This window comes from Perognathus longimembris, chromosome 28 (assembly GCF_023159225.1).
Source record: "Perognathus longimembris pacificus isolate PPM17 chromosome 28, ASM2315922v1, whole genome shotgun sequence".
NCBI classification, from domain to species: domain Eukaryota; kingdom Metazoa; phylum Chordata; class Mammalia; order Rodentia; family Heteromyidae; genus Perognathus; species Perognathus longimembris.
In genome coordinates this window covers 3,256,196-3,280,273 of record NC_063188.1, presented here as the reverse complement: position 1 = coordinate 3,280,273, position 24,078 = coordinate 3,256,196, and the positions used below count along the sequence as shown (strand labels likewise).

General features: G+C 40.9%; 1 protein-coding gene across 3 annotated transcripts in view; it reads left to right on the top strand.

The window, feature by feature from the left end:
* The window catches only part of Mtm1 (myotubularin 1), a 92,285-nt gene that overhangs the window by 18,381 nt on the left and 49,826 nt on the right, over positions 1 to 24,078 (top strand). For all 3 annotated transcript variants that reach the window (XM_048335514.1, XM_048335513.1, XM_048335512.1), the window contains exons 2-4: positions 8,217 to 8,289; positions 12,390 to 12,462; positions 14,433 to 14,527. In XM_048335514.1, the coding sequence (XP_048191471.1) occupies positions 8,227 to 8,289; positions 12,390 to 12,462; positions 14,433 to 14,527 (231 nt within the window). In that variant the 5' untranslated portion in view covers positions 8,217 to 8,226. The remainder of the gene's footprint in view (positions 1 to 8,216; positions 8,290 to 12,389; positions 12,463 to 14,432; positions 14,528 to 24,078) is intronic.

Below are 24,078 nucleotides of genomic sequence, written 5' to 3'. Positions count from 1 at the left end.
ACCAAGTTGTTCAAAGTTGCACATGACAGAATGGGGATTGGAAACCCCAATTTTTCTGGACATAGAATTCCTTGTTTCTACTATATGATACCATTGCAGCTAGGCATAGTGGCCTTTTGACAAACTATAAATAGTGGGGTTAATGACTTTGCAGTTTAAAAGGACACAAATATTATTTGGCTAAAGAAAGTTCACTTTGAAATTATTGTGTTTGTTTTTTGTATTTTTGTTGATCATGGGGCTTGAACTCAGAGCCTGGGCGCTGTCCCTGAGCTCTTTTACACAAGGCTTACACTCTACCACTTTGAGCCGCAGCTCCACTTCCAGGTTTTGAGTGGTTAATTGGAGACAAGAGTCTCATGGGAACTTTTCTGCCCAGGCTGGCTTCAAACAGCTATCCTCAGATCTCAAATTCCTGACTAGCTAGGATTACAGGCGTGGGCCACCAGTGCCCAGCTTGAAAAATGTTTTTAATAGTGTAAAGGGGTAGACACCTGTGATTCATGCCTCCTAGGTACTTAGGAGGTTGAGATCTGAGGATCAGGGTTTGAAGCCATCCTGGGCAGAAATGTCTGAGAGACTCCTTTGTCTAATTAACCAGCAAAAAGCCAGAAGGGGAGGTCAGGCGCAAATGATAGAGCTCTAGCCTTGAATGAATAAGCTAGCACCCAACCCCTGACTTCCAGGCCCAGCACACACACACACACACACACACACACACACACACACACACACACACACACACACACACACACACAGTGGAAGGGAGGGGGGAAGGAGGGAGAGAGACAGAGAAAGAGAGAGAGAGAGTAAAAAGAAAGCAGGAATGACAGGCTGATTGTGTAAATAAAATTTGATTGGAATACAGCCCTGGGATTCATTTCTGTGCCCTGCTTCAGTGACGTGTGACCCTGACAGCCTACAGTATTTATATCGCTCTGTGCAGGAACACTTTGCCAACACTATGTTCAAAGGAAAAATGAGATACATTCCTGTTTTGCAAGTCATATTTTCATGTGAGTGGAGCCCCCCCCTTCCCTCCCCAAAAAAGCACATGGAAAGACTAAATTGATAGTGTTCATAGTCTCAAAATGGCTGCGATGGTGAACATTTCTTTTTTGTTCAGTCAAAATAAATTGAATCTCGTAAGTCCTGCTATTTACTGGCACTGCAGGTCCTGAAGAGACCTCTCTGAGTGGTCCTTATTAGGGTGATGCTCCCCCTAGAGGCCAAGTTGGGAATGGTGGCTGGCTTGTTTTAAAATCACTGTCCTTTTATTTCTCTTTGACTATGGCAATGTATTATTTTTTAAATTGTGTTTAGGTTGACCATATCTATGACATTCATTTCAGATTATCAAAAGATACTGCCCTGAAGTTTGTTTCGTAACTAAGGAAGTATTTAGTGTAATAGTACTGAGCCCAGTGGCCCTAAGTTATTGGGATTTTTTTTGTTTTCAAAAGAATTCCAAGTAAGGAGATCATCCTTACAAAGAGCATAATTCGGAATTGAGAGACTACTGAGTCCTAACCTCTTGTTCACTGGCAGATTAGAAATCAGCATTGAATATTGGGCGGGTCTCTACAACCATCCAGATGCTCCAGAAGAAGAACATGTTATTTAGATGCCAAGGTAAAGTCATTCGCTACTGTCAGGAGGATGGATAGACGAGATCGGGCGCGTTCAGGGTGGTATGGCCGTAGACAGGAGGATGGATAGAGAAAAGCTGCATGACTCTTCAGCAAGGGGAAGTGATCTCACATCAGGTGACTGAGAGCTAGAGCTCTCTGTGTTTAACATTGCTAAAAAAGCCTTGTGAGGTAAAGGTCAAAATTATTGTCTAGTTCTAATGCTTTCGGGTTTTTCAAAGGAAGGGTAAATGTGGTCCCCATCTGTTTATGGCTGTTCCAAGAGTTTTGTGCAATCCTTTTTTCATATCTAATAGAAAGGTGAAAACATCTTTCGTTCTCTTTGTTTCTTTCTTTCTCTCTCTTTCTGTCTCTCATTTTCTCTCCTTTCCTTCCTCTTACCCTCCCTCCCTCCCCCCCCCCCAACCCCGCATCTTTCTGGCCGGGGCTTGAACTCAAGGCCTAAATTCTCTCCCTTAGCTTCTTGGCTCTGGGCTAGTGCTCTACTACACAATCCACATCTCTACTTCCAGATTTTGGATGGTTAAGTGGAGATAAGGGTCTCATGAACTCTCCAGCCCAAACTGGCTTTGAACTATGATCCTCAGATCTCAGCCTCCTGAGTAGGATTACAGATATGAGTCATGTATGACTGATGAGAACAGTTTCTTAGTCTTGAAAAAGAATGAAGGCCAAGAGGAGGATTTTTTTTTCCAGTCCTGGGGCTTGAACTCAGGGCCTGAGCACTGTTCCTGGCTTCTCTTTGCTCAAGGCTAGCACTCTGCCACTTGAGCCACAGTGCCACTTCCACTTTTCTGGTGGTTAATTGGAGATAAGAGTCTCACGGACTTTGCCCGGGCTGGCTTTGAACTGCCATCCTCAGATCTCAGCCTCTTGAGTAGGTAGGATTACAGGTGTGATCATGAATTCCTGACTCAAAATATTAAGCAAATGCCTTTCAAGTTCCTTGGCTAGGTTTTTATTCACAGTTTACTCAACAAATACCTATTAAGTATCTATTAGGTGCCATGAACTGTTGCAGATGTAAATGTAACAGTAAGCAAAATTAGAATTGTAATACCTGTGACTTGTGCCCTTGTATTCTAATAGGCTCTCTTACTAGTATGGGGGCTTGTATCTCAGTGAGGGAGATGACTAGGAACCACTATTAGTATCTGAAAGGTGCTAAGTGTTAGAAAAAGGGACAAGCAGGTCAGGATGGGAAGGTACGCCTGTTAAGGATGCCTTCAATTTAGACAATGGAGCCATGTTGTGACTTACAGTCTACTTTACTCAGTAATACCATACTCAATGTTTACGAATACTATATGCACAGTATATAGTTTTATTTGAAGGGTAGAAGTGCCGAAGACTGATTAGCTGGGTTAATTGAGTTCTCTTAACATGTGTCTTTATCTGTTCCCTTTGCTAAAATCGGGACTATGTAAGACACCCAACTTGGTTTCTTATTTTTTTCTTTTATTTATTTTTATTGTTATTGTAGAATTTTTATACAGAGGGGTACGTTACATGAATCAGGTAATACGTAATGAGTATAACTGGTTTTGAAACGTGTCTACTCTTCCATTGCACTCTCTGTTTGTCCCTCCTGTCCCCACCCACAAGCTATCCAGTTCATTTTCCACCTAGTGTCCCATGAGTCTCACTGTTGTATTTGTTCGTCCTTGTTCCACCTTTTATGTGTCTTCCCGTATTCTCCCAGATACAAACAAACAAGGCAAAAGGAAAAGAAAACAAAAACAGCAACAATGACAACTGAAAAATGTCTATTGTTTCCTTTTCTTGGAGTTCATTTCAGACAATATGATTTTATATGATCATCCGCCTAGAGCTCTGACTTGGGTTCTTTCTGACTCCTTGGAAAGGTTAAAAGACCACATGGAGCTAGGGACTGGTGACTCACACCTGAAATTCTAGCTATTTGCGAGGCTGAGAATGGGAAGATGGTGGCACAAAGCCAGGTGGGGCAGAAAAGTTAAGGAGAGCCCTTCTCAACCCCTAGCTTGGTGCAGTGGCATGTACCTGTCATCCCAGCTACGGCTGACATAGATAGAGCTTCCATGCAGCCCAGGCACAAAAAGGCCTTGAGACTTTCTATCTAGAGAGAAGCTGAATGTGGTGGTTTGCCCCTGTCATCTATGGGAAGCCTAAGATATATGCATTGTAGGCCAAGCACATATATAGGCAGGAAGCAAGACCTTGTCTCAGTAATAACCAGTGAAAAGCAAAATCAGAGGTGTGACTCAGTGGTAGTGTGCCTGCTTGGCAAGCCTGAGACTCAGAGTTCAAACTCTAGTAACACCACCACCAACAACAAAAACCCCACAAACAAACACACAGATGCAAAGGACACACCGGTGTTAGGAGACAGAGGGCACGGCCTTTCTCCAGGGTCTTGTCATCTATAACAGAAGATTAGGCTTAAGTCATCACAAGAATATTTTTGGGGGGGTGGGGGAAATAAAAAATTATAGACATCTCTGTTTGTTTAGAGTTCCTAATTAGCATATAGATAGGAAATTAAGTTTCAATTTCTGCTTTAAAGCCAAAGTAGCAAAAAATCAATAGTTTTTAAATAAAAAGAATCAACGCTTGATTGTTAAGGGTTTGGGACAAAATGCTTTGTAAATGAAGAGGGTTGGCTTTTGTAAACTTTACTATATCTCCTAATTATTATCGAACTGTTTATTGCCCAACATAGTTGCTTTTTTATGCCGAGGCCAGCATAGATTGTGATCCTCCTATTCATAAATCACTCTTGCTATAACTAGGATGGCAAGCACCTATCACCACACTCAGCTTTTTCTGTTGAGATGGGAGATCCTGAAGGTTTTTTCCCCCTGACCTGATTTCAAACCATGATCCTCCGATTCTCAGCCTCCCAAGTAGCTAGAAATACAGACATGAGCCAACTGTTCTCATCTAGATACAGCCCCATAATGGTAGCAGTTTCTTGTGTAACGCTGAAATTGTGGACTTTAGACATATAGACTCCATTCCATATGATCCCGTATTAAGTGTCCAGAGTAGGCAGATCTCTAGTGATAGAAAGTGATTTTATGGTTACTGAGAGCTGCAGCATGGGGAATTAGGGAGTGATGACCAGTGGGTAGGTGGATTAGAAATGTGCAAAACTTGGGGTGATGGTTACACAGTTCTAGATAAGGAAAAACTTTTAAGTCACACACTTGGAAAGGGTGAATTGTGTGGTATATGGGTTATATCTCAATAAAAGCATGGAAATGAAGGCTTTTTTCCTATAGTCATTCATTTTTCTCCCAAAATGTTTCCATGACGATGAACATAACATAAGGACTCAGAAATAGGCAGGCAGACTCAGGACATTTAAAATTTCTTGTATTGACTTGAGAGTAATAACTTTGGCTTAAAACATTGACTTATTGAAGTCTTTTGTAACTAAAAACAATTTTTTGCCAGTCCTGGGACTTGAACTCTGGGCCTGGGTGCTATCCCTGGGCTCCTTTCCCTCCCTCCCTCTCTCCCTCCCTCCCTCCCTCCCTCCCTCCCTCCCTTCCTTCCTTCCTTCCTTTATGTTGCCCAGGTTGGTCTTGGACTCCTGAGTTCACGTACTCTTCCCCTCTCAGCTTCTCAGGCAGTTGAGAATACAATACCACTGTGCTCAGATAATTGCTCATTTTAAGCCTCAATGACAGTTCCCTAGCTCTAGAGTTCCATGATTTTGTAAACCAGTGTGGCCCAGTCTTATTGTTAAATGACACTTTATTTTCCACATAATTTATCGTTTATATTCTAGATAATTAAGAATTTTGTGTGTAGCTAATGTCTCATACCTGCATTCCTAGCTACTTAGGAGGCTGAGATCTGAGGACTGAGGCTAAAAGACAGCTTGAGCAGGAAAGAACTGTGAGACTCTTATCTCTCCAGTTGATCAGCAAAACTCCAGAAGTGGAGATGTGACTCAAGTGGTAGAGTGCTAGGCATGAGCTAAAAAGTTAGGTGAGAGTACTATGGATGCCTGGGATTTCAGGCCTCAGTATTGGCACACACACACACACACACACACACACACACACACACACACACACACACACACACACACGATTGCCGTATGTGCCAGGATACAGCCATGAAACAAATGGTCATAAGCCTTGCCTTTGTGGAACTGACCTCTCATGGAGACAACTGACAATTCCAGTCTTGTAAGTTTTCCCTCACCACTTCATCTTGGAGGTTGCCCTTATTTGAATGTTGTCACCGGTCTCGGGCCTTTCTTCTTGTTGTTGTTGTTTGTACCAGTACTGCAATTTGAAATCAGATCCTGAGCAAGGTTGGCACTCTGCCACTTGAACCACAGCTCTACTTCCAGCTTTTTGGTAGATTATTTAACAGCAGTCCTCAGATCTCAGCCTTCGGAGATTACATACAGGTGTGAGTGCCTGGCACTCACGTATGTCTCCCTCCGCCTCCCCCCGCCCCCCAGTCCTGGGGCTTGGAGTCAGGGCCTGAGCACTGTCCTTGGCTTCCTCTTGCTCAAGGTTAGCACTCTACCATTTGAGCCACAGTGCCACTTCCAGCCTTTTCTGTGTATGTGGTGGTGAGGAATGGAACCCAGGGCTTCATACATGCTAGGCAAGCACTCTACCACTTAGCCATATTCCCAGCCCTTAGGTATTTCTTAATAACAATGACCAGCACTGTGAAGGTACCAAATTCCAAAATAGGTTGATATTCCTCAAGATATGCCTTGTTAGAGAATAATTGGTTGTGTGTGTGTGTGTGTGTGTGTGTGTGTGTGTGTGTGCATGTATGCACACACACATGCATATGTGCTGGTACTGGGACTTTAAACTCAGGGTCTCATGCTCTTGCTTGGCTTTTTTCCTCAAGGCTGGCACTGTACCAAGTGAGCCACACCTCTGCCTCCTCTGTTCTAAAAGAACAGAGTAACTGTGCTTTTAGTGCAGCCTTGCCAAAAGGATTCTGTGAATATCCAGAGCAACTTTGTTGAATTAGATATGGTTTACCTCCTACTGACTTCATAGCTATCATTAATTTTGATTTAAAAATAACCTGAGATTACATTATTTCCTATTGTTGGTATAATTTTCACAAGTCTAAATGAAGACCTGCATTAAAATTATTTAATGTGTGTTCTGAATTTGTTTTCACTTATGTCTGAGCTGTGAGGAATATGCATAATTTAAATGAAATAGATATTTTCCTAAGGAAATACTTACCAAATCAGATCTTGCTAATTTGATTTCAGTCAATGCCATGCCACATCGAATTGCCTTAATTTGGAGAAAGCAAAAATCTTCAAGGGGAAAACAATATGACTTAAATTGTCCACATTTTTATCATTCTGCTTGACTGCCTGTGAATTATCTTTTAAGATTGAAAACAATGAAAATTTGGGAACTATCACACACTGATAAGCATTAAAAGCTTTTTTAGGTGACAGTTTGAGTGTTATAAATACAATTCCTGAATACTGTGTTTTCTGAGTTTCCTTCATGTGTTTACTGAACCTTTTACCTTTTGTTTTTCTGTTTGTCTTTTTAAGACAGGTTCTCATATAGTCCAGGCTGCCTTTGAACTCAAGATTCTCCTACTCCTACTACCTTTCCAGTGCTGGAATTACAGATATAGGCCACAACACATGACTCTGTCTGTGTTTGTGTGTATGTGTGTGACTGCATACACACACATGCACCAATACTGACACTTGAACTCTAGGCCTTGGCTTTCTGTTTAAGGCCAGCGCTCTTCCACTTGAGCCATAGCTACACTTGCAGCTTTTTGCTGATAGATCAGATATGGGATTTGTCTGGCTGGGCTGACTTTGACCCATGATCTTCAGTTCTCAAACTTCTGAGTAACTAGGATTACAGTCATGAGCTCCCAGCACAGGACATTCACGACTCTTACTAGCCATTTACTATCAACTTCTGTACCTGACCTTACATTTTCTTCACTGTTGTGTAAAACTCTTGGAATGTATAGCTAACTTAGACAGACACATGGCTGACGTCTACCAGTCCTGAAGGTAAGAATGTGATAAAGCCAACAACTAAATGTTTTCTTGAACTGTTTTTTTCTAATTCCTCAGCATTTATTCATGAGAATTGACATTTGTCCATAATCAGTGTTATACACATTTGCCGTAACATGAAAATAACTCAAGTGCCCATCAATAAGCAAATAAACAAAATGTGTTGTACCCCTTACAATGGAATTCTTTGCAGAAATAAAAAGAAATTGGTGACACATGCAACAGCCTGGATGCATCTCAAAATCACGATCCTAACAAAAATAAACACTACAGCAAATATGGCATATGATTTTATTTATATGAAACATAACCTAGCATATGGTGATAGAAATCAGGTCAGTGGTTCCTTTCCTACTGGAGTTCTTTCTCATGGCTCCTTGCTCGGCTTGGTTCTTTGTATTTCTCATCCCACAGAAGCAGGCCTTATGAAGTTCGGTTGGTCGCTGGCCAGATAAAATTTTTAACGCTTTGGCATCACATATGGAAGTTGTAATGTAAATGTAGTTAATGTAGTATTTTGTCTTCCTTGGTAGACTTTCCAGTATGGCTGCTGCATCAACTTCCAAGTATAATTCACACTCCTTGGAGAATGAATCTATTAAGAGAGTAAGTGGAGTTTTCACATTTATATCTCTCCCTCTCTGTGTTTCTCCCCAGCTTTCTCTCTCCCTTCACCCCTTCTTCATTCCCTGCTGCATTTCTGTCTCTTTTTATTTGAATATTAAATAGTCACTTGTATTTTATTGAATGAGAATTTTCATAATTTATTTACTTATTTTGACTACATAATACATTAGATAGAACCTTATTGATGTTAGGTGCATTTTGCCTTTGTAAAGCCTTTTTTAAAAAAACAGTTTATTTATTTGTTTATGTATTTATTGTCAAGGTGAAGTATAGAGGGGTTACAGTTACATACACCTTTCCTCATTTTTCTCCCAGATTCCCTCCCTCCGACCCACCCCAGTTGTACAGTTAGTTTACAACCTATTGTCTTGTAAGTATTGCTGTTGCATTGCTTTGCCTTTTACCCTTTGTCTCACTGTTTTCATGTTCCCTTTCTCTTTCATTCCCTAATTCAGACAGACATATATAAAATACCCAGGGTACCAGAATAAAATACAGTGACAACAGGGGCTAAGTCATAGGGAAGATGAACAGAGGAAAAAAGAAATAATTTTACATAGTATGTTGAAAATAATAACCTATGTGTCACGAATTGCTACAAGATTTCGCATCTCAAGTATCAGTCCTCCATTCCTGCAAAGCTTTCAGAAGGAGATATGGAAGGCCAGAGCTCCCTGAGCAATCTCCCCTACCTTCCTACATACTGGCATTCTAGTCTTGTCTTGTCTTGTCTTGTCTCGTCTCCTCTCCTCTCCCCTCCCCTCCCCTCCCCTCCCCTCCCCTCCTCTCCTCTCCTCTCCTCTCCCTTTCCTCTTCTTTTTTTTCCTGGTCCTGAGGCTTGAACTCAGGGCCAGGTTGCTGTCTCTGAGCTTCTGCTTAAAGCAAATACTCTACACTTGAGCCACAGTGCCATTTCTGGCCTTTTCTGAGTAGTTTATCGGGCGTAAGAGTCTCACAGGGACTTTTCTGCCCATGCTGGCTTTGAATCCCAATCCTCAGATCTCAGCCTCCTGAGTAGCTGGGATTACAGGTATGAGCCACTGGTTCCCGGCAGCATTGTTTTCTACTTATGATGACAAAAGAGTTACACGTCCAAAACAAATACTTTAACAGAAAATGATTCCCAGTAGCCAGGGGAAAAGTATACAATTCGAGGGAGATTTTGGAACATATATTGAAAGGAAGGGATAAATTTAAAGTAAACTTTTATCCATAGACCCTTAAGGCTTTAAGATTCTTCACCAGAAAGGTTAATTTATGTTCCTACCCAGAAGCGTGTACAGATACTCAAGTGACCAGAGAGGATGCCTTTTCATTTTATTCCTTGATTGTTGACAGGGCTGACCTTTTATTATTAAAGCATTTTTATTGTCCATTCCTGTTTCTTTTGTGAAGTGACTGTGTCCTTTGCCTGTTTGCCTTTTGGCTGTTTGGGGGAGATTCTTATTGATTAGTAAATGTTCTTTATAGCATGATAATTAACTCTTGCTTACATATCTCATTTAACTTCCTGTAGTTATAGGGGAGATTTCATTTTCACATATGTTTTACAATGTATTTCAATAAATGTTATCATATCTATCACTCTCTTCCCCCCAAATATTCACAGGTTTTATAGTAAAAATTTCATGTTGACAAAGAAAACATTTAAATAGTGCTTAACCTCCTTCGTCCTTGTTCTTAGCCTCATCTCCTCCTGTTAGTGCCCACCCCCAACAGTCTATTTACCTTTTTCCACCCACCTCCCATTAATCAACAGCATCCATTTTCTCCACTCAATTTTCATATATATATATATATGCGATGTATTACAAAATTATTCAACCTCTATCATTTTTTCCCCTTTCTTCCTTTAATTCTGTATTATATATTATGAGTCTTCTTTCTAGTTTATTGTCAGACTTTTGAATTTTATTTATAATGATTTAATTTTAATATACTGAAGTTCAAAGTTATTTTCTGTTCTGTTTTTTTAGAGACAGTGTCTTGCTATGTAGTCTGAGCTGGTCTGGAACCTGTAATCTTCTGCCTCAGTCCCCCAAGTGCTGGGAGTACAGGCATGTTACTACCATGCTTGACTTTCACATTGTTTATGTAATGACAACTATCAATATTTTCCTCTACGTTTTCTATTTAAGGTGTCTACAAGGACCTTCATCATCCCACGATTATAGAAGGATTTATTATATTTTCTTTTAAGATATTTGTAATGCAAGAGCCAGTTCTAAACCTAAGAGTAACTTCAAGACTGAAAACAATTTTAAGTCATTATATAATGCTCCTCTGCTATAAAATATATCTTATGTTAATGTCATGTGTCCTATGCTAATCAGACATTGACATTCTTATTTGGGGTTAACTTGTGATTTTTCCTCCTGGCTGAACATCAGATTTAAAGGTAAACCAAATATAACATGTGGCCTTTAGACTTCTCAATTAGAAGTATTAAGGGCTGAGCATTTATTTCCAGTCTTACCATTCACATAAGGTGTGTGGTCTTGCTTCTCCTGGAGGTAGGTATTTCTGCCTGGGAACAATTTGTTTTGTCCCCTAGTTAAACTTGGAAGTACTAAAAAAATACTGAGAATTGTACACCTGTGATCGAAGCACTCGGAGGATGAGGCAGGAGGATCATGAGTTTAAAGCCAGCCGGGGCTGTGTAATAAGACTGAGGCTCAAAGGAATATTCAAAATTATCCAGGAATTTTACTATTGCATTTGAATAAAAAAGGTAAAGAGATTCAAAATCCAACAACCTTTTTTGATATCCCTTTTTGATAGCTTATATCTCACCTAAATATACAATTAATATTTTTCTTATTAATAAATAATAAATTTTTTCATGTGTACAATACTGAATAATTTGCAAAAGCATGTTGGTGCATTTTACTTCAGGTAATACTTTTATTTCAGTCAAAATTTACTCATGAAATGATTGCCATGAGATTTTGGAAAGCAACTATGTAATGGAGTGAAAGTGGCAAAAAAAAAAAATCTTTTGCCCAAACAGATGTCAATGATGTGCCTTATCTACCATAAGTGAGGGGCATAGCCTATCATTGCAATCATTGTGGCTTGAATAACTTGAAAGACGTCTTTGCTGGGCAGCCAAGTTACCATAGTAACTGAACTCTCAGATCTCACCTGTGGGGATTAGTTTGTTTCTTTGTTTGAAATGGTCTCACTGTGTAGCTTAGGCTAACCTAGAGCTCATGATGCTCTTGCTTTAGCCTCTGAGTACTGCAGTTATAGGCTTGCCACTCCCACACGAGTTTTAGTGATTAATACTTTGCTTGCCTAGCAGAACTGGTGAAGTGATTGGGTAAGACATATGCCTTGAGATACCTGAAAAGTGACTGGAAAATTTGTGACAAATGTCTTCTAAGACCCTCAGCAACTCAAAGGTTCTCCAAGAGACCACCCTTTCTCTAATCTAGAATAAGGCTCTTATGAATGACAAAGTATTAAAAACCAAGAAAGGATCATAGTAAAACGAAACAGCTAATATGTTGTAACACTTATATTCTGACATTATAATAAGATTCTTTACTGTTGTGGTTAAGGCCCCATGGAACTGAAGTTACTCCTTTTGTATTGTGCTGGTACTGGAGCTTGAACTCAAGGCCTGGGGGCTATCCCCTAGTTTTATTGATCATGGCTGGTGCTCTACCACTTGAGTCACACGTCCGCTTACAGCTTTTTGCTGGTTAATTGGAGATCAGAGTTTCTCAGATCTACCTGCCTAGGCTGACCTTGAAGCAAGATTCTCAGATCTTAGCCTTCTGAATAGCTCTTAGCCATGCAGGAGGTTGAGATCTGAGGATTCCAGTTCAAAGCCAGCTTGTACAGAAAAGTCCCCCTAATACTCTTGTCTCCAATTAACCACTCACAAACTAGAAGTGGCGCTGTGGATCAAAGTAGTAGAGTGCTAGCCTGGAGCAAAATTGCTTAGGGACAGTGCCCCAGCCCTGAGTTCAAGCCCCACGACCAACAAAAAAAGGTCTCTTTATACTTACAGCATTCTAGGCTGCTTTAAGACCCTGTAAGAATGTTGTGTGATGCTTCTGTTTTGTTTGTAGATGTCTCGAGAGGGAGCTAATCAGGATCTCAGTGAGACTGTTCCTCGACTCCCAGGAGAAATGCTGATTACTGGTAAGGACCCTCTGACTCTTGGATTGCAAAAGTGGAGGAGTGTGGCAGATCACATGGCTTCAGTCCCCCTTACTTTGTTCCAGTCACAGAGACAAACAGGCATGTGTGTTTAGAAGTATTAACCCAAGTGAGAACTCGTTGCATGCCTTTCCTGATCAATGCATTCTTTTAAAGACCTTGTGCTCACAGATAGTGATGTTCTTGTCTTTGTACAAAAGACCAAGAATGATTTAGGAAAACATAGGTTAACTCTTTCAAAAGTCTCTTACTATATGATATATGCCCACATGGCTTAATGGTCTCAGAACATAATGATATTAGAGTTTCTATAGCATATGCTTCAAAATGATAAAGTTAAAAGCTTAAGCAGTGTTCTCTTGGAGAAAATAGGACACCATATTGGTTGAAATTAGATTTCACTTACCGAGAAATAGAAGTCAGTGATATCGAGGTAACATATTGATGTGTTATTTTTTTCACGATAAGTTTGTATTAAGAGGAAGACATTGACTTTGGAAGGGGCAAGCCTTTCATAGCTTAGAATACAGTGGCATCTGACAGATTCCAAGCCAACTGCTAATGTTGCAGGCTTCCAAATTTCATGTTATAGTCAACACCTTCCTCTCCTAGTCAATTTGGAACCAGTAGTTTACCACTGAAACCACTGCTTAGTGAATTTATTGACTTAAGGTACAGGATTTTAGCTTAAATGGCTAAATCACAGTGATAACTAGTTGAAGATTCTGGAATGAAGATACATTTGTGAATTAGTAAGCCATATACTGAAGAATCATGCAAACTTATTCTTTGTCCACCGACTTGCACATATAATTCTGCTCTTGAAACCTAAACATGTCTATCTTAATTTCTGGATAAGGGCAAAGAGGATGTTTTCCTTTTGGTAGTCTTTATATATGCCACTCTGTGCCCAAACCTTAGTCAATGTAATTGACATGAAGTAGACTTCCTGGGTGTTTTCTTTTTGGAACTGAGGAAAAAGGGATTTCAAAATGAGTTGGGAAACTTAAAAGTCAATGCATTCAAGGAGATCCTTAAAAAACAAAACAAACCAGAAAGATATATTCTTATTATCAACTTCCGAGTTATTCTCTTATGTTTGTTTATACTAAAGATGGACTTTTCTCTTTGAAATAAACCTAGCTAAACTCTTCTCCAGACTATTAAAAGTGATAGTCTATAGATGGATTCCTAATTCTGGCATTCATTTACTAAAGACATCATGAAAACTGGATGTCGTATTACCAATACTTGGGAGGCTAAGGCAGGAGGATACAAGTTCAAAGCCAGCCTTTTCTGAAAAACAAACAAAAGCAAATGTCAATATTTGTGTAGTTGGAGTTTGCAAACTTCAGTCCCTCAACCTAGTCTATGAGACTGTCCTATGTAAATTGCCATCTTTTCTGGTTGAACTAGCTCCAAAATTTACTTTACCAGGGGCTGGGGATATGGCTAGAGGTAGGGTGCTTGCCTTGTATACATGAAGGCCTGGGTTCGATTCCTCAGCACCACATATACAGAAAATGGCCAGAAGTGGCGCTGTGGCTCAAGTGGCAGAGTGCTAGCCTTGAGCAAAAAGAAGCCAGGGACAGTGCTCAGGCCCTGAGTTCAAGCCCCAGGACTGGCAATTTTTTTTTTTTTACTTTACCATCCATCTGAGGATAATAGCAGAAGTACCCTCATTCACTTTGTTCCCTAGCTCTTTGTTCTTTGTCCCAGGTAGTGGCAGTATTGTGGGCAAATGGACAGAATTTCCTACCGCCCTGGTAGCTCCCCATGTCGCACACTCAGCCTAGCCTGGTAATGAGGAAGCATTGCCAAAGCCTGCTTTCAACCTTCTCAGTAATGTTATAGATATTCTCAGCCAAATAGTTTATATTAAATTAGTGCCATTTGTTGTGTATCTTGGTATATATTTCCATTATTTTAGGGTCCTTTTTTTATCTCACTAGACAAAGAAGTTATTTACATATGTCCTTTCAATGGCCCCATTAAGGGAAGAGTTTACATCACAAATTATCGTCTTTATTTAAGAAGTTTGGAAATGGTAAGTAGAATATAAGTCCATAAAGATGACCCTAACTGTTAAAGATAATGCTAAGCTGTTTTCTCTGCTACCTTGCAAGATTGTGGATCAGATTAACCTGGGGTATGTATTTGCTTCTCAACTCTTAATTTTTTGCTTATGCAAAACTCCTTTAACACTAACACCTGTTTAGGTAGGGAATAGAATACATTTAAAAAACAAGTGTGATATCAGAATAGTAGAAAGGGAGGTTGGTAGTTGTAGGCTTTTGGTTGTGTGAAAAAGTTATTTTTGTGTAAAATACTGGCTCATAATAAGAAGCACAAATGAGAACTGCTTGTGCAGCTCAGCATACAATATAGACACCCCAGATTTGCTGCATCACTTTTTAAAACGTCACAGTGCTTAAGGCCCAATATTGTAGAACTTTCCAAGTGTCTAGCTAGAAAGCACCAGACAGCAGTGGGAGACTAGGATGACCATGCTATGGCTGTTGAGACTCATTTTAAACCGTGGCCATTACATGTTTGTCACCACATTTCAAGGAATGTCCCATTGATGGAACATTGACACGAAGCAGAAATGCCCCAGGAGGGCAAAGGAAAGCAACTAGAACTTTAGGCCAAGGAAGAATGGACTAAAAGGGAATAGGCCAGTACGTGGAAGAGTAGTAGCCAATTAGAGACCGATACATAGGATTTGATACTGTTGCGGAGCCATTTCTTTAGAGTAGTTATAATGTAGACCAGTTTGTAGCTTTTGATCTTTTTCTGGGGCTATATTGTTATGTCTGAATTCTGAAAAATTCCATCTACTACCCCTGTGGCCTTAGCCATGGGAGCCACTGTCCTTCTGATGCCTCTTGTAGCATATGCTTATAGGGATTGGGATGTGGATCAGGCCACAGAGGCCTGAGTTGGGGCATTCTATTTATGTGAATCAATTCAGTCTTCTAAGATTGGAGATGGGTGTATGTTCTAGTTTTCCAGAATGGAAAAGAAGATTCTGGAAATTATCAGCAGTGAACTGAATGTCAACCTTGGCAACAACTGGTAAAAATTCTACCGTTGACCATTTTGTAGTCCATTACCTCAACCATTCGACAACTACTGCTTACAGTTGATCATTTTAAACATATGATTTAAGTACCTAGGAAAGATATAAACCAGTGGAAGTGTTATTGATGTATTGTTTTTATGGAATCAAGGTATACAACACTCCCTGATACATGGGTTGAATAGTGATAGGACATGCCAGTTGGGGTATAGTGTTTGTATCAAAAGCTTAACATAAGCTCAGAAGGGGAATCACTAACATTTTACTATGAAGGGTCTTTCCTCTCTAGAGTTCATAATGCAATCCATGGCCAGTATGAGAGAAGCAGCAGACTAGCCAAGGTGCTAGATGATAGAGCTTGGGTCTGCCATCATCTTAACTGGGCTAGACTACTGGGGCAAATCTAATCATATCAAATTTAGCATAGATTATATTCACGTAGTAAAAACAAGTTGAATTAAGAAAGGATGAAGGAGATCTGTCTTAAGTGGGATCCAAGCTCTTTTGAATAAGCAATTGGACATGACTGATGAAGAAGTTAATGTGCCTGTGAAAGGAATTCACAGGAGGGTAGTAGAATGATGACCAGACTACAGATCTGAAGTGATGGCTTCAAGTCTGGGTGCCACATTTGAAGAGGGACATTGACTCTGACATTGAGAAAGTTCAGAGAAAAAGAAGCAGGTGAATGAAGAGACTAAGATAAATGATGGAAATGTTGATCTGCCTTGGACTAAAGGGAACCAGGTGTTGGTCATGCCTGTAATCTTAGCTACTCAAGGGGCTGGGATCTGAAGACCATGGTTAGAAGCCAGCCCTGGGAGACAAATCCAAGAGATTCTTCTCTCCAATTAACCGCCCCCCTCCACAAAAAGCTGAAGTGGAATGGTGGCTCAAGTGGTAGAGTGTCAGCCTTGAGCCAAAAAGCTAAGAGACTTCCAAAGCTCTGAATTCAAACCCTAGTACTAGGGCTAGGACACACACACATACACAAATTTTTTTTAAAAAACAGCTAATTGAGGCAATAGCCAAAAACTTCCTGTAAAGAATGCTGTTTAAATGATTATTCAGGAGCCTAAAAATAATCATAGTAGTGTTTCTTTGCTGAAAGTCATACATATGGGCATTGTGAACTTTACTGCAAAATACAAAAAAAAAATTGTCTATTTGACAAAGAGCTGTTATCTCCGTGGCATTTCGAAGTGGACATCTGTTTCAGGTATGTAATCACTGCAGCGGGAATGAGGAGTCCAGATGTGTGTGATGTGCTTTGTGGTGGAAGTCGAGGAACAGTGGTCATATCCTCAGATTCCCATGGTGCTTGCCTTTACCTGGCCCTCGTCATGTGGTCTGTACTCACAACTGGCCTGCAAAGTGATTCTCCTCAAAGCTATGCGGCAGCTGCTTCCAAAGCTTGCCATTGGCCCCCTGTTGTCTATTCAGCTTTGTATGCTATAAAAGCCTTCCAGTGTCTGTAGCCCAACTCACTTCTCTCCTCCCCAAACACGCAGTGCTCACACCCTCTCAAAAGCTGTTCTTTGTCTTTCCAAACCCATCTCAAAAGTCATGTCCTCTTTGGAGCCTTCCAAAGCCTCCCACTCACTTAGCTTTTACATCCCTGTATGCATTTCCTCATGCCTTTCTGCCAATATTTACCACTGTGAATCCTTCCATGCTCTCCTTAGCTACACTTGTAATACCCTTCTTGCGTGTTCAGTTTTTCTCCTGAGTACTTGTGACCCTCCCTGGTTTTTTTCCTTTCTGGTTCATCTTGCTTGCTGTTTATCTCTCTGTCACTGGTGTTGTCTCAGCTCTCCAAATGAAGCCTGGTGTATTGAAGATGCTCAGACAGCAGCATTGAATGAGTGAATTCTGTCCTCTCTACTTGCTGCTATGTCTGTGGTCTTAACAGATGTTGGTTGAGCCCTTTTCTTACCCGCCCACCTCCCCAAGAGTTAGCACAGCATAACACAGCATATACAGGCAAGCACTTAGTGAATGACTTCAGGAGAGGACAGGATACTGTGATCTTGGTACTGCTTAAAGAGGGTAAAGGCCAAGGCCTAAGCCTCTGTGTGTTGACCAATGTAGACCCTACAAAAATCGTGGAATCTCCAGTTCCAGCATTGCATCTAGTACTCAGAGTACCTCAGGCACCTTTTGACCTTAAGGGTGCTAAGGATCCTGACTTTGCATTAATAATGTGAGCACAGCAGGGGCTCTTGTAGGTACTTGATTCCCTTCAATGTGGGGATCTCTTGAAGGAAAAACACTTCCAGAGTCCCAACCAGTGTTGCTTTGGGTCCAGTGAGGAAGGGAGGAGCACAGCACTAGAGGGTTTCCTTGTCTACATGACACTGTCCATATGTACGGTGCTACCAAGGTGGCTGGCTGCCTTTCGGAAACTGGAGCATTAGAAATAGATGGAATGATGGGGACAAGAGGAGCTGAGAAAGTAGTCTCAAGAGCTCCACAGGTCACAGTTCGAGCAGTTGGTGTTTTATGGAAAATGAGGCATGCATTTCCAAGAGTATGCTGGCTACAGTGAGGATGATAGCTCAACCAGGGGGAAAATGGGACGCAGGAAGGCCCACTAGAAGGTGATTTAGTTTTCTAGGTAAGCAGGAATGGCCTAACACAGTTGTGGTGGAGATGGGAAAGAGAAAACACTATGGGAGACTCCCAAGATATTGGGTGGCTGGTTAAGGTAGTTGAAGGAGAGTCAAAACCAGTTCCTGTAATTTTTTGCTTGAGCGATCAGAGCTGCTTATTTTTGCCAGTCCTGGCGCCTGGGCACTGTTTCTGGCTTCTTTGTTTGCTCAAGGCTAGCACTCTACCACTTGAGCCACAGCGCCACTTCTGGGCTTTTGTTTTCTATATATGTGGTGCTGAGGAATTGAACCCAGGGCTTCATGTATGCTAAGCAAGCACTCTACCACTAGGCCACATTCCCAATCAGAGCTGCTTGAGTTCTTCAAAACAGAAGTATGTTGAAGGAAGGAGTGAACTTTGAACTATACAACTCCTGGGTGAAGATATCCCTGGCTTAGTTGGAAATAAAGGCTGTGGGGTCGAAGTCAGGAGGGGAGAAGAATCTCAGGAAGGAAAGTAGTGGACCATGGTGGGCAAATGGCAGGAATTAGTAAGAATTTCTTGGTGTCTGCAGGTGGTCCTGGTGAGGAAAACATTGTATGAGAGAGGAGACTGACCAGTCCATCTTCTACTCTTCCTTTCACCCTGTCTTCACTGTAAAGTTTCTGTTGGTCCCGGGCATCGGCTCTTTTTTCCATACTTCCCATGGCTTCATCTAACTGCTGTGCCCTTCACTTCTCTGAAGATAGTATCTTTTGTTGACCAAGCTCTTCAGGGTTTCCTGAGCCATTTTCCATGCACTTTCATTGGAGCCTGGCATTTGATGGGCATGCAAAGGCATTCTGTACCCAGGCCTGCACTTTTGATTCCCTTGATATTGGCCTTTTGGTTTTGGTTTTTGCCAGTTCAAGAGCTTGAACTCAGGGCCTGAGCAGTGTCCCTGAACTGTTTTGCTCAAGGCTAGCACTCTACCACTTGAGCCACAAGTCTACTTCTAGATTTTTTTTGGTAGTTAAGTGGAGGTAAGAGTCTCATGGGTTGTTCTGCCCAGGCCAGCTTTGAACTGTGATCCTCAAATCTCAACCTCCTGACTAGCCAAGATTATAGGCATGAGCCACTGGTGCTTGGATGGACTTTCTTTTACATCCTTTGACTTAGGCAAAACTGAAATTATTCAACTCTTTATTCCTCACTCAGTTCCTTCACTTGGTATTCTTGTTTTTCCTCCTAGGGACACTTTTCCTAAGTGTCTTCCTTGCAGTTGCCCCATCTTTTCAGTCTTGCTCCTCCACCCTCAGGGTGGACCTTGTGGCCAGCATTGATCCTTAGCCATTACAGTGTCCAGATTGGCTTTCGTGCCTTCAGCCTCTCCCCAGCCCCCTAGACATGCCTGCAGTCTTCTCAGTCCCTTTCTTGAGGACTCTGTGTGTCTTTACAGATGCCCCTGCCATATTTGCAGTGATCTCTATGAATGCACCCAGTATGCGTCTCTCCTTCTGTCCTAGGTGTCTATGACACAATGACTCCTGCAAGCTGCTCTCACTTTCTCTTACGCCAGCCCTGTGCTGTCCTACCTCTGAGCTGTGCTTTGGACCATTTTCTTCACCTAAAACTCATGTTTATCCCCATCCTATCCCTACCATTGATCCTCACCCTCTTTAAACATTATTTTGAGGGCTGAGAGTATGGCCTAGTGGCAAGAGTGCTTGCCTCGTATACATGAAGCCCTGGGTTCGATTCCTCAGCACCACATATATAGAAAACGGCCAGAAGTGGCGCTGTGGCTCAAGTGGCAGAGTGCTAACCTTGAGCAAAAGGAAGCCAGGGACAGTGCTAAGGCCCTGAGTTCAAGGTCCAGGACTGGCAAAAAAAAAAACACCATTATTTTGAAATATTCATAATAGAATATTTATATAGATCCACCACCACCTAAAGAAACCCTGTTTTCTACTCCCCATTTACACCAGGAATAATTGCTATTTTAAACAGTAGAACTGGTGCTAGTTTAAGACTGCTGGCAATATGACAAATATATTGGACAGTTTTCTTTTCTTGTGTGCTGGCACTGGGGCTTGATCTTAGGGCCAGAGTGCTGTCCCATAACTTTTTTGCTTAAAGTTGTTGCTTTACCACTTGAGCCACAGCTCTACTTCTGACTTTTTACTAGTTAGTTGTAGATAAGATTCTCACACACTTTCTTGTCCAGGCTGGCTTCAAACCATGGTCCTCAAGTCCTGTTTGTGCATTGGAAACTCAGAGGACAGCAAAGCACACAGATTTCATTGTCCTAGTCCTCCACAGAATTGCCTTTACTGAGTAAAAGTTAATGTGATGTGCTGTTTTATGAGAGGTCAACAAAAGAACCATAGAGCTGAATAGTATCGAAGAATGTTTGGGCAACACTCTGCCTAAAGAACTATATCACTAGTCAGACATGGTGGGGCACACCTGTAATCCCAGCATTAAGGATCTCTTTCACCATGAGCCTAGCCCTCCCCAGGGAACCTCAGGAAGCCTCATGAGGACAACTTCACATTTTTCTTCCTAGACCTGGTGCCCAGTAAAATTCCTGATTCTTGATATATATGAGAGAGAGGGAATAAGGATATTGTTTCCACTTGTTTATCATACTTCTGGTTCAGCTGGTTTAGATACTTAGAGGCACAGAAATTGGAGTTAGTAAAGACCTTTGAGACTCTTTCAATATTTAATGATATTCAGCAAATGATGACTCAGGTTTCCGAAGAATTGGGCTAATTTTCCTGCTCCTGGGTCTTCCTGTTTGGCCTGCTGAGTTATCAGATCTAGAACATGTCATTCAGGAAGAACATGGCAGGTATCTTCATTAGACTGTGGGTTCCTTTGCTTAGAAGTGGCTGCTTCTCCTTGCTGTCCCATTCCTGGCATTGAGTCAGGACAGAGTGGTCTGAGCTACAGAATTTCCTCTATATAGAAGTAGAGAACAGCAATTCTCCTGAGCTTTCAAAAATAAAAATAAAGAAAACCCCCAAACTTGCTTCTGTGTTGATATTACAGTACCAGACTCTCATATAGCATTCAATCTATGCATCTTATGTATACGGTCAGCACTTAGGCTAACAGATCACAAAAACACATAAATCAGTATGATTTAAGCATAATGATATACTGCCTGATAGTATTTTTAATAACTGGACTGTAATGAGAAGTAGAGGCATTATAACATATAGTTTCATATGTACAATGTTTCTAACTAGTGTTTTGGGGAATTTTGACTTTAACCATATTGTGAAATGTTTTACCCCATAACAGTAGCTAAACTGCCTCTTTTCTAGGTACAATCAGAAAGATGTATCAGGTGCTTGCTAGAGCATACTGATTCATTGTATGTATAGACCATAATTTCATTCTGTAAGCACTAAGGTGTTCTTTGACATCATGGTGTTAATAATAACTTGCATTGTTTTTTGCCTACCCTTCCCAGGAACCATGCCAGGTACTTTAAATCCATTAGCTCTAATCATCCCTACTTTGCAAGTAAATGTGGCCAAGAGATATAGTACTGACTTGCCAAAGTCATCCAGCTAATAAATATCAAAACTCCTTTGTCTATGTTAAGAGTTTGTGTTCTTTTTTCTTCATAGTAACTATACTTAAACTTTTTCAACTTTTTAATTTTAAAATAAGTACAAACTCACAATAACTTGTGTAAATAGTATAGAAAGGCCTTATGTATGCGTCACCCATCTCCTCCCAATAACTACATTGCTTTCTGAGAACTAAGAAGGTAGCTGGGCACTGTGGATCACACCTATCATCCTAGTTAGAAGATTGAGAATGGGAGGATTATAGTTCTAGATCAGCCTGGGTAAAAAAAGTTTTCCAATTTTGTCATTTTCCAGAGTGTTACATAGTCTCGTGTAGTGGTGCATGCTGGTAAACCTAACACTTAGAGGCCGAGGCAAAAGACTTGTGAGTTTAAGCCCAGTCTATATGATATAGTGAGTTCCAGGAAGCCTGGGATTACGTAGTGAGACCCTCTGTCAAAGAACCAACCAATTGGCTGCGTGCAAGTGGATCACTCCTATAATCCTAGCTACTCAGGAAGCAGAGATGAGCAAGATTGTGGTTTGAAGCCAGCCTAGGCAAAATGTTATAGAGACACCCATCACAACTGATAAAGTGTATGTGTTATTACATGCTTGTCATTCCAGCTAGGTGGAGGCATAGTTAGGATGGTTATGGTGGCCAGATAGGATAAAAGTGCAAGACCTCATTTCCCAAATAACTAAAGCAAAAAGAGTTGGAACCATGGCTCAAGTATAGAACACTTGCCTAGCAAGCACAATGGTCTTGAGTTGAAACTGCAGTACCACCCCTAAAAAAGCAGCTTGTAAGAAAAAACAAGGCAGAATGACACCATTTGTTTACTGCTCAGAAACAAATGAACAGACTCAAGAAGCTCAGTGAGAGGGTATAGGTATTGCTGAAGTGGTAGAGCACCTGCCTAGCAAACACAAATCCCCAGAACCACAAAAAAACTAAAACCAACCAGCCAATCAAAAGAATGAATGTTACATAGATAGGCTCACACAGCATGTGACACTTGCAATTGGCTTTATTTATTGAAATTCTTCTAGGGAGCAAATATCCTTAATCCCTTCATTTTTATTGCTGAGTGGTATTCATTGGTTTGGATGCACGACACAGTCTTACAGGTCTTTAAATTTCTTGATAACCCTTAAGCTCTATATATTTTATGAAGAAATGGGTAGTTTCTTTTGTTTTTGTGCCTTGCCTTCAGCCATTTTTGCTTTAGTTATTCTTAAAGCAGGGGAAATCAGGGTCCTGGAGTGTGATACTTTGGTTTTATACTTCCCATCATAGCTGGGACAACAGACACAGACCTCCATGCTCACTTTTTATGTTGAGATGGGAATCTCATAAAAAAAAAAAGTTGCCCCGATTGGCCTGGAAGTACATCCTCCAAATCTCACTCGCCCATGTAGTTAAGATGACAGACTCAAATGACCATACCCAGCTATTGGCTGAGATGGGAGTCTCAAACTTTTGGACTGAGCCAGGTTTGAACCATGAGCTTCCCAGTATTCACCTCCTGAAAAGCTTGGATTATTATGGGGTACTAGCTAGGAAATACTTTATTGTCTAAAAGGAAATACTCAAAGAAAAACAATTGAATCACCTTTTAAAAATTTTATTCTGTTGGCTATAGGGCTTGAACTCAGGGCTTGGATACTGTCCCTGACCCCCCCCCCTTTTTTTTTTTTTGCTCAAGGCTAGCTCTCTACCACTTGAGCCACAGCACTGCTTCTGATATTTATTTATTTATTTATTTATTTATTTATTTATTTATTTATTTATTTATTTATTTAATTTTTGCCAGTCCTGGGCCTTGGACTCAGGGCCTGAGCACTGTCCCTGGCTTCTTTTTGCTCAAGGCTAGCCACAGCGCCACTTCTGGCCATTTTCTGTATATTTGGTGCTGGGGAATCGAACCCAGGGCTTCATGTATACGAGTCAAGCATTTTTGCCACTAGGCCATATCCCCAGCCCATACTTCCGTTTTTTAAGTGTTTAATTGGAGATAAGAGTGTCATGGGGACTTTTCTACCCAGGCTGGCTTTGAACTGCGATCCTCAGATGTCAGCCTCCTGAGTAGCTAGGATTACAGGTGTGAGCCACCAGTGCCCAGCTTAATTTTTTTAGTATTTATTGTCTAAAGTTATCCAGCATTAAATAGTTTGGGTTAAAAATCACATAGCCCTTCATATCTCCTTCATATAGATTTATATTTTAGGTTATCATAGTTGAAGTATGTTTGCATGTTGCTTTTTTCCACTTAAACTTATTTTTCCAGGTATATCTTCATGCACATAGGTTTGTACTCCTGTTGAGTGCTAAGATATAAATTGGTAGGACTGAAA